The sequence below is a fragment of the Papilio xuthus genome, unplaced genomic scaffold (genome assembly GCF_000836235.2).
Source record: "Papilio xuthus unplaced genomic scaffold, Pxut_1.1 DF825017.1, whole genome shotgun sequence".
NCBI classification, from domain to species: domain Eukaryota; kingdom Metazoa; phylum Arthropoda; class Insecta; order Lepidoptera; family Papilionidae; genus Papilio; species Papilio xuthus.
The window spans coordinates 3,010,163-3,029,804 of record NW_013533632.1 but is presented as its reverse complement, the minus strand read 5'-3'; the positions used below and the strand labels follow the sequence as shown (position 1 = coordinate 3,029,804).

The window sequence follows — 19,642 nt, the reverse complement described above, 5'->3', positions numbered from 1 at the left end:
TGTTTTCAAGCATTTAAACATCGAATTAGTTAAAAATTCCTATAACTAAGACATAAATATTCCAAAAATTGAAGAGAATTTCACCGCGTCAAAGGGGTGAATAAATTTTAAAATTTATCTATCAATTATCTCTTGATATAATGTTATGTTAAATGAGGTTATAATTTACGTAGCTTGAAGTAATGAAAATCGTTAAGACCAAATTACATAGAGCTGTAATCAAATAGCTCTTACACCGGTGGTATGGTCCAAAGTACAGCGGTTCTGTCCGCTGACGTAGACAAGAATGAGAAATCATCCGGATGCCATCTAGCTGATATCACCTTATCAGGGTGTCGAGCGACTGGCACGCTTGGCATCGCGCATGTTAGATCACCTGAATAAAGAAAACCTAATTATAATATTTAATTTCTAGACTGTCGTCAAACAACTTCCATAACAACTAACAAACATCCATCCATCCATCGAAACATTCGCATTATTAATATTAGTTAAATGTAACTAAGTTTCAAATAGAGAATTATTCTGAATTCTATAAACTAGGAAGTAATTAAGTACAGAATAAAAACACACCTTGTAGATCTGTCAGTACAACCCGACCGTCATAACCGGCAGTCAGCAAGTAATACGCGCCGGGCGAAAGACGGACACTTCTGACGTCACCAGAGTGAGGAGTGAAGCGTTGCAATGCCCTAGAGCCACGGACATCGTGGAGGGCGCAAGAACCATCATCATGTCCGCAAACCAATAGACGACCACTAGGATCCACCGCTAGGGATGCCACTGCTGAACCCTGAACAATATTATTTGAACCCTTAACAAATTATACACAAATATAATAATAAATATTAGGCTGTCCGTAAACAAGGTAACCTTCAAGACTGAAGATGCACTAGAAGAATAAGACAAGGCAACGTAATCCGTCGTAACTTTCTTACCTTTGTAGCTTGCCCTGTGGGTGGTGATATGACGTTAACACATCCACCAGTACGCAAATCCCAGAAGCGCACCGATTTATCCTGACTGCCAGATACAAACATCGCACCACCCCAGTTATAGAGTGATAGAACGTGGCCTGAATGCCCGCTCAGAGCCTGCAAGAAAAATCATATTTACTCCTCTGGAAAGTACAAACATACTGTAAAATTAGCACAAGTTTTAAATAGTTGGAAATAATGTCCATCAACACACTGTTAGGAGGACCAATAGTCAATATATAGTCAAGTCTTAACGGAGAATTAATATAAAAGGTACTAAGCTCTTGCAACAATCACCAGAAAAAAAACTACAAATCTTTTTCGTCATCAAACAAAATATAGAATAACCTGGAAATAGTCTTAAATGAAATCTAGACTCAACACGGTTTCGTTGTATTCAGATTTCCATTTTCACGAGTATCTCGAATGGCGAAGAACAATGGACCACTTTGATATTACAACCTTCTACTTCAAAATACTTAAATTTAAAATATAAATAAAATGAAGGATTTAAATCGATTTATAAAAAATGAAAAAAGCAGCTTTAGAGATGCTAAAATTTAAACTCATAACCAACACAATAATATTAAAAAAAATCGGATTAGACTTGTTTTTAATTATTGTCCATTCTAATGATATAAATAAGACAAGTAATTAAAATCAAGACGTTTTATAGATAAATAATAGACCAATAAGAAACAGAAAACAAAGGTTAACAAATAACATCTTTTGTTTTCCGAATTTGTTAATAATTTTCTTTTAATTAATTCTTTCGTTACAGTGATAGAAGAAATGATACAGTTTTATGCTTTCATCATCTAAATAGAAGTACTTCAAATGTAGACCCTTAGCTCAAGGAAATTGTCTCCGTTAATGGCTAAAATAAAACGCTCCCTTTAAGGTAACGTAAAAAGGGTCGAGATAAAAACCGTCCCTTGTCCTTAAAAAGCAATTTGGATCACCTAATACATAGCCAACTCTAGAGTGACTTGTCTCCTTAAAATTATTACAACGTCATGGCAAAAAGGGGCAGGACATAAAATCGGTATTATAGTCTTCAGGAATTATCTTAAACTAAACTAAGCTGGATCGTATCATCAATTTTCTGTGAACTTAAAACCAAATATTACACGTTTGTCATCTTATAATTTGTACAGCAGTAACTTACTTGGAATGTCTTTCCCGTTGCGCAATCGGTAACATAAATCTTGCAATCGCCAGCGCCGCCGCTGACCAGAAGACTTGTTTTATTCGAGGTATCCTCTATAAAGCACACATCTCGGACGGTGCCATCATGCATGGTAAGTTCCACCTAACAAAACAAATTAAAAAATAAAAAACCAATTACTCCAAAAAAAAATCGTCAAGGCAATACACTATTTAGGGCCCAAAATTAGCTATGAATATACAAACACATTCTGATGATTCTAATTAGTTTTAACCATAAAACATTCACTTAAAAAATTTCGATTACGAGAACACGGTAAATTTATTACAATGTATGATAAATTAGTGTAATCGCGTTTAACCATGACTGTACTAAGGCTAATTGAATTTATAAAGACATTTTTCACCATTACACCGATATGTTAATTAATGGCACGCAAGCCCTTGAAGTAATGTAACCTAGATAGAACATTCAGTCATAATAATTTACCACATTTAGTAAAAAATAAATATATTAAAATCAGTACGTCTGTCAACTTTGTTTACTACCTTATATCGCAGACAAGAATACAAATTTTCTAGAGATACAAACTTTATGATGCCGTTCCATTTTACTCAACAAAGTTGTCGTAAACGAATTGATTTGACAAAAAAGACAACCTTGAAAATTTCCCAGAAATTCGCTTTGTTCGATACTTGGGTAAACAGGACATTTTTTTTAACAGTGGTAGAGCCCGCTTTAACATCTTCGCACGAAATGGCCGGGCTCGCCCGGTGAAATACCACGACCACACAGACGACAGGCGTGAAGTGGAAGCGGTTTCGCGTTTCGTCTGATGAGTGTGCGTCCTGGAGGCCTAATTTAGTGCTCTTTCCCTTCCCATCCTTTTTCTTATAAGGAAAGGATGGGAAGTGGAAGTGGACTTTCCGGACGTGAGGATGCATGGGAAGGGAAAATATTTTATTTCTGTGCATCGTCTCCTTCGTCGATTAAAGGTAGGCAACGCATATGCAATTGCGTATGTCTATGGGCAACGATCATTTCGCTATTTCAGCGATTTCATGTGGCCACTCGCTCGTTTGCCCTTATCATATAAAAAAAAACACCAGCGTCTTAAGTTCCGTCATGTTATTGAAATATCGACATATTTATGTTAATATATTTATCCAAACGTCTGTGCTGTCTGATTTGATTCATTAACACTTAAGCATACATTTACAGGCAAAATATGACAAAACAAATCGTTTCAAACATGTTAATCATCCAAGATTAACATAATAAAATTTTATAAATACTAAAGTTTACATTAATGTATGTCCAGAACTAAACTAGTCTAAAACATGCTACTATTTATTTTATTTTATTCCGAGCAGACAGAGCCGCGAGCGCTAGTTTATAATAACTGCAACTGTTAACAATGTAATTAAAATAATATGCACAACATATTAATCAAAATATTCTCAGTAAATAGAGTGTAACTCGAAACAAACCGTGAGACGTATTCTTGTTCAGAAACCATAACATTGTTCACGGTTTCGAATCAGGATGACTCATTATCTTGTCGTTTTCACCCACGCTTACGTTTGCCTTATTTCTTTTAAAATTTCACCAGCGAAAAATAAAAAAATAAACCTTGTTTAGCGGTAATATATAATAATAATATTAGTAATACGTTTCAACTAAACTAAGTATTAATATGAGAAGTTAATTTTATGTAATGCAGACAAATTCCCCTGGCGAAGGGAAATCGTTCCTAGGAACAGGTCTACGTGCAACTTTGAGTAATTAGTTGGCAATGCGCTCTCGAGAAATAACTCAAGCAAGGCGACAGCGCGTAGGGTATCAACATGTCTGTGGAATTGGCGACTAAGACGCTTGTTTACCTCGCTTTAGATATTTATAACGGTCGTTCTGTCGACCACCGTTCGCGGCAGGTGGCTCACGAGAACACACTGTTAAATGCGTGAGCCGCTATTGTAGTGCGCAACAATGTACTTTTTATACCTCATAGACAAACTAATAATGTCGATTCGTAATATATTTACTTTAAAAGATATATCTAACTGGAATATGAAGAAGTGTGTAATATATACTTCGCACATTCACATTCGATAATAGTGATACTTCGCACATTCACACGTAAACATTTTTTACCTCGCATCATGAATTGCCATCGCAACGAAAATGTAATATAATACTCGTATTATAATCAATTTTTATTTGTATGTAGAAATAACTAAGGATAAAACAAAATTAACTGACATCACATAAATTCCTTTCATAGTACGTTTTAGCTATTTCCAGGTATCACTATCACAATCCTAGAAGCAATTATGTCGTCTACGATAAGATAGCAATTCATTTCACAATAAAACTACAAAACGCAAAAGATTAACTAGACAAAATATCGAAAACATATTTATTAAGCAATATATTTAACCTATTTAGCACCGTATTTTATGATGAAATGATATAAGAAGTGAAAGACTGAAGGACAAATTATAACGAGCTTACAATCTCTATCATATTTTACGCACGCAATTACAATAAGGTTTGCATATTTATATAAAACTAGCTGTCACCCGCGACTCCGTCCGCGTGGATATATAAAAAAACTTAATTAGTGTAAGCCCACCCATCCATCCATCCACATCACATCTATCTAAACATTCGCATTTATAATATTAGTAAGTTAAATAGAAAGCAACTCTTCAAGGCATAAATTCGAAAAAAAAATGAATAAATATCCTATGTCCGTCTCCTGGCTCTAAGCTACCTCGTCACCAATTTTCAGCCTCATCGGTAAAGCCTTTCTTGTGTTATAACAAGTGTAACTAACACGACTTTCTTTTATATATATAATTGAGAATTAGATGACATTTATTATTTTACATCAATTTGGAAAGAGCAGCTTCTGTTTGCAAGCAAAAGATAGATAAATCCGGCAGTCGAGAACTTGCGCATCAAAAATGCTTTTGGTACAATGTAAAAAATCATTGCTTTAACTCTTTTCTAACAATCATCACATTGCTTATCAAAGTAAAATCCATAGAAAAGAGGGTAGAGACAACTTTAGCCGACAGTACATCAGATTAGTCACTTTCTAATCATTGTAATTACATTTCAAAGCTTATTTTAATGCATTTCGAGTGTGACAAAAAATTACTAATGTGGATTTCCTCTTCGGAAATATTTAAAAATAAATTCCAGCTTGATACCTTCACGCGTTTTTGACAAAAAGGGTCTTGACAGACAGACGGACGGACCACGGACATTTTTGTTATTAGGGTTCCGTTTTTTTCCTATGAGGTACGGAACCCTAATATCAAAAATATCGAAAAATCCTATCGTAATCAGTAGCATTCTCCTCAAAAATATGAGCACGCAAGCAAACAATGTTACTTATGTGTGTTCCTCTACTAGAAACATACGATTATTTTGGGGCTATAAAAATTTCTATAGATTTATTTATTTAAAAACTTGTCTAATTATTATACTATCTGGTACTTTTGACATTTCACAGCAACCTCATCAAATATAAAGGCATGGTAACACTTAGTTTAATAAACAAATAAAATACAAAGGTAATTAAGACAATGCGGGTGTATAATGACCGCGACAAAGTAAATACGGTTAGCAAATAAAACAGTAACGTTAAATATAATAAAATAAATTTTGAATTACAAATGTTTACATACAATATAAACATAGCGTTTATCTAACCATATTCTCTATTAATATTCTTTTGAATATAATAAAACTAGCTTTCGCCCGCGACTGCGCCCTGTGGAATTAAGAAAAGGGTCTTGACAGACACGGACGGACAGCAAAGTGATCCTATAAGGTTTCCGTTTTTTTCCTATAAGGTACGGAACCCTAAAAAATGATAAGCAGCCTATGTGTTCTTCCAGACTATGTTATATATCTGTGCCAAATTTCATCAAGATCCGTTCAGTCGTTCCGCAGATACCTTCAAACAAACATCCATCCATCTAAGCATTTATAATATTAGTAAGAGTAAAAAATAAGACAGAAATTTCTTACTTAGTAACGGCGAAAGTTTTCTTTAAAAAAATCTCATGTTTTTAAAGTTAATTTACATTGTCTTGTCATAAATATTACGTACATCTGTTTACTTACATTCAAACACATTTCACAATTCAATGTTACCTAACTGTACACTTGTATCATTTTAACTGAATAACATTCCAACATGTTACAACGATTTATATATGAATAAGGAAGCAAACATGAATATGATTCCGCGTTAGACAGTCCGAGATTATACTTTGAAAGAATAGACCGCCTTTCAAGTCTACCTACTCTACTCTTAATGAAAACCATTTACGTAGTTACCGTACGTAATGACAGCTAGTTACTAAATTATCAACGTAAGATATATTGAGTTGCTAAAGTTATACAAGGTAATGAGGAAACAACCTAATACAGAAAACTTTTATTTTTGATCCATTAAAGGTTATCACTTAGAATATTTATTGATTAAATCAACTTTTTTTGTAATAATTATTTTTTATGAGATAAAACCATAGAGCGGTGACCCTAAATAGCTATTTTTTATAGGACAAGGGGGCAAACGAGCAACGAATCTCCTAAGATTATTTTATCCGACACCCATGGACATCCGCAACGCCGTTATTGTTATCGTTTATTGACGTTATAGTTAAAAAAGCTTATCTGACCCGCTAACCTTTAATTTCCGAGTCCAAAATGTCCGTTTAAACATATCGTCATCTCTATCACACTATATTTAAAACGGAGATTTTGGACACAGAAACTCACGGTAAGAGATGCAGCTATGACGGTTACTTCTACAATACGCATAGAAAAAATAGAATAAACATAAAAGAAGTAATATGATGACAGCAATGGTATGTCAATGATTTTGTGACAATTTTGACAATAACAGGTGGGCGCTAGTGAGCTATAATTATTTAGCTTGACTTATATAACCGGGTCAGATAACTTTGTCGGTCTATAGTCTACCCGAAGCTAAGTGATCTGTCAGCCTGTCACTCTAATGAAAGGAAAGATTGAACGCGACTACGGCAACGCCCAACCACAGCGACCAGAGCTTCCTGTATTATCGTATTACATAAAGATTTACGGAAAATATAGTCAAAAATAGGATCTAAACACCCTATATCTAAAAGCTAAAAGTTGTTTATATATAGACGTAAGTCAAAACGTCTTTTGTAAGATTTTTTTTTTCATCTACTACCAAATATAACGGCTGTCAAAACCCTAAAATTCGCGGTATTGCTTAACGGAATATAGATTCGATCAAGCTCAGCACTGAAGAATACCAGATAAGTCTACTGCTGTCTATCTAAATATACCATACCTCTTGTCCTTCCAGATTACAAGTGTGGCTGTTGAATCGCATCAGCTTGACAGTCTTGTCATTGGAGCCGGTAGCCAGCAGATCGCCGGCCGGGCTCCAAGCGAGGCAATAGATGCTACCTTTGTGGTGTTTTGTGCGCTTCAGTAGAACAGTCGGGGCTGTTGGTGCACTGATGTCCCTAATGCAAAAAAAAATGAGTAAGATACGAGGGCACTAAAACTTGCCTTTACTTTATTTGTACTAAGGAACTAAGCGTCTAGTAAGTAATTGTGCCGAATTTCACTTTGTGTTAATTACATCGTAGTGTTGTTAATTAAAGAGGTAGAACATATAAATCTGTATTAAGACTAGACTTAATATCAACAGACGTGTATAGTCAATTTACATATGTTCGAGAATGGAGTCGTCGTTGAGAATATTTACCACCGCGGACTTTCACCCTCGGTTAAGATACATAAACATAATTAAACTGGGGACTGAGCAACAATTTGTATTTCATTATAAACATGACTTAAGACAATAAAAGTGACGGATTTCTCTCAAACATTCATTTGGACGAACAAATAGATTCGTTTATTTTCTGTTTGTTTTCCAGCTGCTACATTACGAAGTTAATAAACAAGAGCTCTCTAAGAAAATATAGATTTTTTTACACTAGTTCCAATTCATCCAATTTCATTTATCCAAGCAGACAATTAATTTCAATGGTGTATTTATTTAATAATTTTATAATACCTAAGTAAATTATTTTATTCGTTATAATGCAAAGTATAAGTTAAGAAGTACATCGTATATCTCCTTATATTTTACCGACAAACAACACTGATATGGTTTCTAGTTAGAATAATTAGAGCTGCGAGTCGTCACCGGTTATTCAAAGAGCAATCATTACAAATAGCTTCTAAAGCGGTGTAACGTCATTTTAAAACAAGGCCACCATACTACGTTGGAAACACTAGAAACATGTATGGCTTTCTATCTTTGTACCGCTGATATGGGAAACGTACTGTACATGTGCGTATTTTTTTTTTATTTGTCTACTCTGGACAAAAATTTAGTGAAAAATTAATCCACTGAATTACCTAAAATCCTATTGGGAAGATGTGTAACGAGTAAAGTTTCACACCTAGACTTAATTTAAGGTATGAGAAACCCTGTCGTATTTAAACTATTTTTTTATGCAAACTGCAAAAAATATATCCAAACGAGTGTGATAAAATGACGTTGGTGTATGACAGTCTCATTATATTATGCATTAGAAAAAAAATGTAATAAGAGAAAATCTAAATAATAAACTTCAATGCAAAATGAGTTAACTGCGAATGGAATACCAAACAGTTCGTACATAAACAAATTCACTTCGGTCATTGGCTTGGTAGAGTCGTTAGTTATTTTGCCTTTGCGTCACTAATTATCACTAATCGTGATCGAATAATGAGTCACAAACTGTTAATAAATTAAAAGGCTAATAATAGTATATTTTACTATTTACAATACTTATTAAAAACTGCGTATTTACTTTGTTTCCCAAGTATTTAAAATACATAACATACGGTTGTCGTATTCTTTAATATTATAGCTACCTATATATTGGGATAGCATTTTAATTCATACGATGGCGATATGGCTTTCTAAAGAACTATTTAACATTTCTGAATTAATACATACTACATTTTATAAATACTAAAGAATATAAATTAAAAAAACTTACTTAATATCGTCGATTTTGGGGTAGGTGCATATCCTAAGAGTTTTGGTATTTGAACCAACAGCATACAGTTTGCCGTTGGGATGGAATTCTGCGCAACGCACAGCTTGCAAGTCTTCAAGCACGGTGACAGGTTTGAATGTAGGCCTGGATCCGTTGACATCTGCCCCCAGTCCAACACTTGCACCGCCGGTCGGCGAAATCGGTGCATTCTGATGACCTCCATTCCGGGTGGTTGTCTACACAAAAAGGTATTACGTAAACAGATTATTCATCGCGTTATCATAGTAGAATTTTAATACTAAAGTTAACCATTGGTTCAATATTTGTGTCCCCAGCATTTTGGTCTAAGTAATTGTAGCCACGGATCCTATTTTATTCTCTTTACAATATGTTTTTTAAATCCATAAAAGGTTCGGTAATTCGTGAATCGCAATTATTATTAAAATTCGACATATATGAATAGAAAATATTGTTTTCATTTGATTTGCCATACATCAATTAACTGCTGACAACTTAGACGAACTGTATCCTCTTTGAAGTCCAATTAAATATTATTAATTGCCTGCCGAATTTAACTAGTTTCGAATTTTTGGCATTGACCTAGTTTGATTCAAAAATCAGTAAAAGTAGTGCATGATTTAAATGTATACGAAAAGTAATTGCAAATTACATCCGGCTAATGACAGCATGTTTGCCTTGAAGAGGCATCCACAGCTTAGCCGGTTTGCGAGGTGGCCGAGTCACTTAGCTGAATCTCTTTAAAAGTTACTGTGCTCAAGGGCTACCGCCATAAACGAGAGTCTCGGACTTAATAACATCAGGAGAGGCATCTTTAAGTGCTACACTCAGGGTCATTAATTAGTCTCTTAGACCCAACCCATTCAACGACTGAGTGTGGCAGTTAAAATAGTAGCAAAGCATGTCGATACCGTTTTAAAATTAACAATTTATATGTTATAGAGATTACTAAAATCATGTCGGTAGCCAGCATGATGTCGTAATCATTTCAAAGGAATAACACTTCAATGCAAGCACGACGCAATAACAAACCATGTGCGTAATGAAAGTGTGCTGACTTTGGATTCGAATCGTGACCATTCGGTAGTAGGGTAATGATTCATGTTTAAAGCATGACGCATCGAGGTGAACAGTCGCCGAGCATATGGCGCAAGCTTTAACACTATATACGTAAAAAAATTTAAAGGCTATATTCATTATAACACTTTCAAATTTCATTGTTTAAATATAAACATTTTTCTTAAAAATATATCTTGGTAATCTTACTTCTTACTAATATTATAAATGCGAATATTTGGATGGATGGATGGATAGATGTTTGTGTAACAGTATCTCCAGAAAGACTGTATGGATTTTGATGATATTTGGCATAGATGTAGAACATAGTCTCGAAGATCACATTGGTTATTAATTAAAATAGATATTACTTTGATTATTTAGAGCTTTGACAATGACATGAACTTGTCATTACAACGCATACATAATAATGTATTGGTAAATAGAAAAGAAAAACCATCAGCAGAAGTTAAAATTGGTCCCTAAGATGTAATTTATTGACTTATTGGATCGAAGTTATAAAGACAGATATTCTTTTGAGATGATTAAATGTTTAGATATTATTATCATTTGCGTCGTATCAACAAACGTGTTTGCTTAAAAGGTGTTATAAAAGGACATCTAAAGTCATCGTCTAAAAAAAATGACATCATCGATATCGGAATCATTCCGTATTAAACAATTCGTTTATAACGCGAAAGCGAACGACGTTATGTAATTTGTCAATAGAGAGGGGCTGCGAGATTTTCTACGTCTACGCTAGATAACGGTACATTATGAATTGCGTGATCGTGAAAATCAAATTTTGTCACCTTCGATTCCGATAAAAAGTAAAAATAGTTATAGCAGTATCGGTTACGCAACAAGAATGGTACTCTATCATGTACTCTATCGTGATTGCGTAAAATTAGAAATATTTATATGAAAGTGTATTTGTTAAATCGAAAACCGGCAAATATCTATTGCATTTTTAAATCAAGAGGATGTACCTATTATACAAATGTAGGCCTATTACAAAATATATTATAAAATGTAACTTGACGTCGGAATATTAGTAATATGTTCCAAACAGGCAAATCTTACTAATATTATTTGTTTATAAGCGGGCATCACCAGAACCGCTGAATGGATCTCGATGTAATTTGTCATAGATGTAAAACATTGTTAGGAAAAACAAGTAAGCTACTAATTTTCTTTTTAATTTCGCGCGAACATAGTCGTGAGCTCAGGATATTATTATATATACTGTGGGACTATTTTGTAAAAGGTAAACATGCATTAGCGCAGTTATCGAGGTATATTACAATAATGGAGGTTCAGTGATTGATAGCTTGTCATTACGGAGGCATATATATTTGTTCCAGCAAAAAAAGGTCGCAACATACTCGCCTCAATAATATGCATCATAATTAAAGAATGTATTTGACATTGTTGTTTCACGTAACTTTCCATTAGTGAACCTGCACAGTGTATTACAAATTATAATCCTGACACAACTATAATAGAAATCTAAAAAAAAATTCTCACGTAACATTTTACGTAACCTGCGGTCGACTTTTTTAAACAAATGAAATTCAAAGTGGTCAACAGAACTAGTTTACGGCTGCAAACCGCGCAGCCGTTATGACCGATAGAAAAGTGCGTTGCCTTGTCTCAATATCATGACCGAATACTACCAAGATTGGAAACATCAACAGGTTTTTAAGTACCTCTCAAGGTCAACTATAATAGTTTTTATGTGATTAATTACTGTCGCCCGCGACTAAGTTTGCGCGGAATTAAAAAACTTAATTAGTAGCCTACGTGTTCTTCCAGTCTACATCTACATCTATGCCTAGTTTTAGCGAGATTTATGCAGGCATTCTGGAAATACCTTCTAACAAACATCCACCCATCAAAACATTCGCATTTGTTTTATTAGTAGACGATTAACATTCAAATATATCGCTAAGCATTTACCTATAAGATCCTTTAAACTTCTAATTAAAGACTACATAAGGTCTAAATAAAATTTGCAATCGTATTGCAATAAGCGACTCAACTTCATTTAGCAATAGAAATTGTATATTTAAATGCCATCTCATTGCAACTATTCAACTTATTTAACATCACTAATGGTATAATAGAGCTGTCAAACCTATTACAGTGACATAAATGATAACTACATAATTATTTTGAAACACAATTCACTATTTAATTTAAGATTTATTATTAGGACAATTTTATTTTTTTATTCCGCAAAGACATATAGTTGAATATTGTTTTTATAATTTCAAACTAATGTCAAAGATATTGCAAAAAAGTCCCATGAAACCATAAGACCTATTTCTAAATTTCCTCTACATGTTTGAGAACACAAACCTTCTATGGCATCCTAAAAGTAACCTATCAAAATTTACTTTAAATATTTTTTTTATTTCTTAGAATATAATACAAATAGATAAACAGTGACAACACATTAGGAATATGTAAATCCAGCATTATGACTTTCTATACGGAAAAAATGAAACTTTTCAAATCTAAGCTAAGCATTCGGATTAGTAACGGAACTGGAGAACTGTGCCATTCTGTACCTACTTATACCAAACAAAGGCACAATTGAGAAATTGCTTTACGCTTTCATTATTACACAAGTAAAATCATCGTCGAAATCATTATAATAATCAAGTGTAGCGGTTACATAACATCGAACGGGTATTAAATAGATTCGAAATTACGCTTTTAACAATTATTAAGCAATTTAGAAATCTTTACTTCTGCTATAAATTTTACGACTTTCGTAATTAATGCCAAAGTTTAATATAACTTTTAGCTTGCACTTTGATATTTATTGTTACTTCTTACTGATATTTTAAATGGGTATGTATGGATGGATGGATGTTTGAAGGTATCTCTATAACGGCTGTATGGATTACGCTGAAATTTGACATAGGTGTAGAAAACAATCTGTAAGAGCACATATGCTACTAATTATGTTTTTTTTTAATACAGCGCAGACGGAGTCGCGAGCGACAACTAGTGATAATCATACTTTTATTATACTGTTGCCATAGCATAGCTATGATACAGATAGCGTGTACCTCTTATTTTTATAGTAACATTAATTTAATCAAGTCAAACTCAAGCTTTCTAAGTCCAAACAATCTTATTTTTATTAGTGACTTGTAAACTATAAAAGTATTAATTATTATTCAGTTTCTAATTGTAAGAATTACATAAAAAACATAAATAATTAATTCAACCCAAGTTTCTAATCATTATAGCAATTAAATTGTTGGAATATTAAAAAGTAGGTTTAAAAATTGCATGAATACACATTAGAAGAGACGCAATAGTCAATTTAAAATTCTAACTAATGACCTTATTAGAAGATTTTTGTATTCGTAGTATATTACAACTAGCTTTAGCTCGCGACTCCGTCCGCGTGTCTTCCAGGTTATGTTCTACATTTATGCCAAACAGCGAGATCTATGCAGACGATTTGGATACACTTGTAACAAACATACAACCAACCAAATCCTTGCATTTATAATATTAGTAAGATTGAAATTATTTTTTCTCTTGCATGTTCTAAAGTCTATTTCTAAAGATTGTCATTTATAATGAGGAGTATTTATGCAAAGATACGATACTTTAACAAATCATTGACAAGAATCATTTCTAGAAAGTACGAGAATAAGCAAATTAAAATATTTACAACTCTTTGAAAGTTTTATTATGATAGATTTATAAATATCGCGAAGATTACATACTTGGTTTATAGTTCGAAAGTTGTATTCAAATTATTTAACTTTTACAATAATATTAAAACTTCACTGACAATTATAAATACGTAAACGTAGAATATTTAAAAAATGTTTTAGCAGGAGAAGATAGTGATTCACTTTAACGTAACTTTGTTTAGACTTTTTCAACTGCTAATGGAGAACAACGCTGCTTTGTCCATGTTCACTGTTACGTTGTGACGTTACAAAACATGAAAACTATTTGAAAACGGTACATTTGTGAAACAATCACAATAGAATTCTCATTCGCATTGCAAGATCAATCGGCATACAGGGACATTGGATCACCTGCAAACCTAATAAGTATTACAACCAACATAACGCAAGCTACATATACATAGATGATAAATTTGTGGTAGGCACATGGTATTATAATAAAAAAACAAGTATCGAACATCCGTTACAGCGCATGCGCAGGACGGCGCGCTGCGGTTCAACGGAGCTGAACGTGCCTGACGCAGCTTCACAGCTACTTGCTCACTCACATGCCGATTGATCAAAATTTTCGCGTTGCTTTTAATACGAACACTTCGCTAAACCTTAATGAGGCAATAATGCAAAATATACTATTAGAAAGTGCGCATATACATGTACTTTACTTGACCATAAAACGTAAATATAAAAAGGTGAATTAACGCCAACAGAGACGTCAAGTTGTGATACAGTTTACGATGTTTTTTTGTTCCACAACTATAATAGAAAGTAGACTACCTGCAAAGCGGAAATCCGTTTCGGTGGAGGCACTTGTGGTGATTTATCTACCAGGTTTTCCATTGAATGTCTCGTAAGAAATCCTTGTTTTTGAAATGATGTATTCACTTTGTATGGGGATCGGTTAAACTTGGTGGCGGGTGCAACGATACGGTTTCCATTTTCGTCATCGTCTTCCCACTCAGTAACGACCTCGGTGCGGACATCTTCCAACGAACGTGACCGACTGCACGGACAAGCGGCGGGCGATGCCGGGTTCGGGTGACGAAGCTGCCGGGGTCTCTCTCTATTGACATATGAATCCGCATAAGATCCCGGCGTAGGCGCACCGGCAGATCGATAACTCGGCGACAGGAAGTAATAATCGCGTGACTTATTGCTATAAGCGCTAACACCAGAGAAATCTGAATAAGTAGAACCCTTCGATGAAGATGTTTTATAATTCCTTGCGTCGATGGGATCCGGGGGGCGAAAGTAAAAGTTAGGTTGCGCTTGGCGGGAAAGCGGCGGCCATGGCCTAAACGGCGGATCTGCGTAATGTGCCGGTTTCGACTTCATATTCGCGATAGTGCATCCGAGCGCGGCGGAATCGGTTCCGTGCGGATGTAGCCGAGGGAGCTGCGCTACTGTTGGCGCGACCGACGAGCAGCGTACGCTGGCCCACCACCGGCCGACCGCTCTCGACGCAAATGTTAGACAGAGATGAGAACACAGAGAAAGGCGCACACGCGTTCCGCTCAATCCGTTGAATGCGAATACAAGTGAAAGGGGTGGCACGCTCGGTCAACACGCTCATACAGTACTCGTAAGCGGCGTAAGAGCAAATATCTGTATTATAAGACTTTACTAGTTGTATTGCTTCCAGCAGTAGACAAGACTGATAAAAACCCATTTCTATGATCTGTATACACGACCCATCAAAGGTGTCTGAGGGTTTATTTACGCGTGTTAAAAATAAACCCCTTTTTATTGACTGAGACGTTTTCAATAAAAAAAAGTCCGATTTTATAAGTATGATTTGAGTCGATATAATGTCATGGAGATTTCTAGTGGATGTAATTCGCGACGATTTAATTAAAATGTCATCGCCTGACAACTTCAACTTTACATAATGCACTTGGCCTGCGCTCATATATTATAGTATAAAATGCATGAATGGTAATAATAAAGACAGTTCGGTTCGCTTGTTTCGATTCATGTAGTATCGATAAAACGTAAAATTTGTTACGCCACTTTACAGCTTTCGCTTCTTACTTGCGTTCGGGCAGTTGTTAATCCATGTGTCATAACAAACGTAATGTTAAGTTAGCATAACGTATTTTGCAAACAAGTGCGACCACATACAAGTGCAAATTCTATCAACTAGTGCGCAGTAATAAATACATGAGCGCCCACGTGTCCCAAGCAATATGCTGGAAAATTCAAATATTTAATTAGTTACCTTATAAGTGACGAAAGAACTCAAGGTTGCACCATATACAGATCACGTAATAAACAAGATTATTCAGGAGTCATCATAATCTCGTAAGCATCCCACGCCATAAAAATGAGTACATTATTAAGATTGTAAATAGCCATGACCGAGACACGTCGGTTTCTGTTCTCGAAACTTGCTAGGACGAGTCAGAAAAATAATAAATTAAATTCTTCTACACTTCCAAAAAAGATATCCTTGTGTCAGTAGATATAAACAAAGTGATCCTATAAGGGTTCCGTTTTTTTCTATGAGGTATGGAACCCTAAAAAGTTAAAAAAAATGATTTTGGACAAAATAACTTAATACATATTCGTATATGAAGCAAAGCAACAGACCTGTGAAAAACTATGACAATTCGAATACAAGAAGCGATGCATATACTATATCGCTAGAAAATACAGCAGAGATTTTAAGTCAAACACACCATGACTCCATACATCCATGAGTCATGTAACTGAGATTCTTCATGTTACAAATGTAAACAATGACAACATTATCAAAAAAAAAGATGTAAAAATGTCGAGACTCGACGAACAGTTCACTTTGATTACAGTCAATTGGAAGTTATTGGATGATTGAAATAGTCAGTCGGAATGATCCGGAATGCCGATATTAGGTTGCACCGACAAAGTGATGTTCATCACGGCGTTTACCAAGTCGTACCGTATGTGTTGCAATATGTCGGAAGGTTATTGTTTTAGTCTGGTATATTGCAATACTCAAAACATTATAAAATAAGGGATTTCGGTTCCCTTACTTCTACTGCCATGACTCCATGATACATGCTATTCATTAGTACTAATTCAGAATGTTGTTACATTTGTTTTTTAAAAATATTTGTAAACAAACGCCACGACAGTGGAATACAATACGAAAATCCTATGTCTAAATAATGACGGTTTCATTTGCCATCAATAAAATAAACAATTTCTAACTTACATTTCGTTTAACGAGTTTTAACAATTCTGAATCAAATTATTAAGAAGATTATAATTCTTTTACATTTCTTTTTCCGATATCTAAATATTAAATTGAAAATTTGCAAAAAAATATTCGTAGCATCAACTTAAAATTTGTCAAATTGTATATGTGATTTGTCGCCATTCTTTACTACCGAAAAATCTGCATGTCCGCTGTTCAAATCTAATAAAAAAATTTGTCGATGACACTCCGAACAATTTCTCGGAAATTTTCATGCAAGGCTCTGATTGCAACGAATGCAAAAATATTTTTCAAATCATACGGTGTAACAAATAGTGGTTTGATATTTCGATTTAAATAACATTTACGATAAAACATTTCAGCAATACTCTGACGAAATGAGAAAGTCCAAGGACCTTGGAGCCGAATGCAACGTATCAAAGTTTCAGATGGTATAAAAAGTCCAAACACATAGACAAAAAAATTTTTAATGTCCCGGGCAAGTTAATTTTTCAATAAAAGGTCTTAATTCCAGTTTTTAAGTTCGGAAGTGAACTCTTCAGAGTAAAGTAAATTACAGTAGTGTGAATTTTATCCACATTTTTGTTATAAATTAATTGATAAAACCTTTATTTTTAGTATCTTAAGCATTTAGAAAATCAATTTAAATCAAAGCTGTCAACTACTCAGAAAACGTAATAAGAAAGCACTTTCCACCTACGTTACTTATCCTACAAAAATAAATCGTTATTGGGATAACACGAAATACCTTTTACGTTATATATCTTTGTAAACAATTTTCATATGTGTTATTCCTTTGAAAAGTTAGGCGAGGAATGTCAGTCATTTCTATTAGACTTCAAACTTAAGCTGGAAAGATGTTCAAGTAATTTGTAACACAAGAATACTTTTATTAAACGTAGCTATAAAATCCTCAACTATGCATTTAGCAGTATCAAATTTTAAAACCATATTACAGAAAAATCTTGAGTAATATTCAGATCATCTTGTTATAAAATTGACAATGTATGTTCAATACAATACTGTTCCTGAAAAAAATTTACCTCACTAATATTTTTCCACGATTCTCATACCAATCGATATTTTTTTGCAAGAGTAAAGACGTGTTACATAACACGTAGTAAACATTATGTACGGAATAGACAGTTGTTATGTCATAGATATAACTAGAGCCCAAGGTTGAGAGCGGATAACGTAATTATAATCGTCGTCAACTACCTACTGATACTACCATGTAAGTACCGATATATAATCTATGGTAAATTAAAAATCTCAATAGCTCAGCGGGGTTTGACGAAGTGCATTCGCTACGAAGCGATTCCATAACGAACTTCAAAAATGTATAGAACTGACAATAATTTTCGATAAGCCACGTGATTGTCACGCGTCACTTACATACAATTTGAACTTCGCTATGGAATCGCTTCGAAGCTAAGGCCCTTTGTCTAACCCCCCCCCTACACACTCAATAGCCATATGAGAATCGAATATTAATAGTCGAAGTAATAAGGTCTGTTTAAGAGTTCTATAACTGTTCTATTTCCGTCTCTCATATCTATACTAGTATGAATTATTATTCTTTGGTTCGTTTATCTTTGGATTTCCGCTGACAAACACTAATGTAATTGTAAGAAACTGATAGAATGCATTTAATAGCAGCTACATTCTGATGCCACTATTATTGCCATTTTTACACCTGAATTAACCATTTCTTTAGCCCCAGCTTTGTCGTTTATGTTGTAATTTTTTAAGTATTGTTACTATATTTTTTCCTGTACAATAAAACCGAATCGTACGTAAAACAGGACGTCAGAGAATAATATTTTAAATACCAATTCCATTTATACAAAGATTATTTTTGTTTACATAAAAAGCAACAACAATAATCACAATGATGTTGATTCGTAAACAACAACCAAACAATAAACTATTTTAGTCAATAATGAAAATATCAATTACCAATCTAAACACAATTGTACCGTTAATAATAAGAAAATATTTTCGGATCACTGTAATTTTGTACAGTATAGTACAGAATAGAAAAATCAGTAAGCGCTTTTTTATCGAATTATGAAAATACGAAGTGCCTGACGTATGGACTAAACCCGAAATGTAATTTTGATTTAATAAGTCTTACAAAATTATCTTGGACGGAAGACCACATACACGTCTGCTATTCATTTATTTAGCTTAACATGCTAAGAATTCTACAAAATTGTTGTAAGCCCTAAAATAATAACACCTCAAAAACTGTGAAATCAGATGACATTACGTAGTGACTATTACTTTTAGACATTATTAATTACAATCCTTTAGCCCGAAAGGCGCGCTTACATTAGCAAGTCAAATGTCAGAATGATTAGTGAGGGGACATAGACATCGACATTTTAGTAAGACTTGTGTTGTGCAAGTACACCGGCACAGTGTCGGATTTT

General features: G+C 34.1%; 1 protein-coding gene across 1 annotated transcript in view; it reads right to left on the bottom strand.

Annotated features, from left to right (window-relative positions):
* LOC106126342 (WD repeat-containing protein 47) overlaps positions 1 to 19,642 on the bottom strand; it is a 31,322-nt gene continuing 11,680 nt past the window's right edge. Inside the window, exons 5-10 of the mRNA XM_013323953.1 lie at positions 9,219 to 9,454; positions 7,508 to 7,685; positions 2,146 to 2,289; positions 939 to 1,094; positions 574 to 793; positions 1 to 376 (exon numbers count right to left, since the gene is read on the bottom strand). Of these exons, the coding sequence (XP_013179407.1) occupies positions 231 to 376; positions 574 to 793; positions 939 to 1,094; positions 2,146 to 2,289; positions 7,508 to 7,685; positions 9,219 to 9,454 (1,080 nt within the window). The 3' untranslated portion in view covers positions 1 to 230. The remainder of the gene's footprint in view (positions 377 to 573; positions 794 to 938; positions 1,095 to 2,145; positions 2,290 to 7,507; positions 7,686 to 9,218; positions 9,455 to 19,642) is intronic.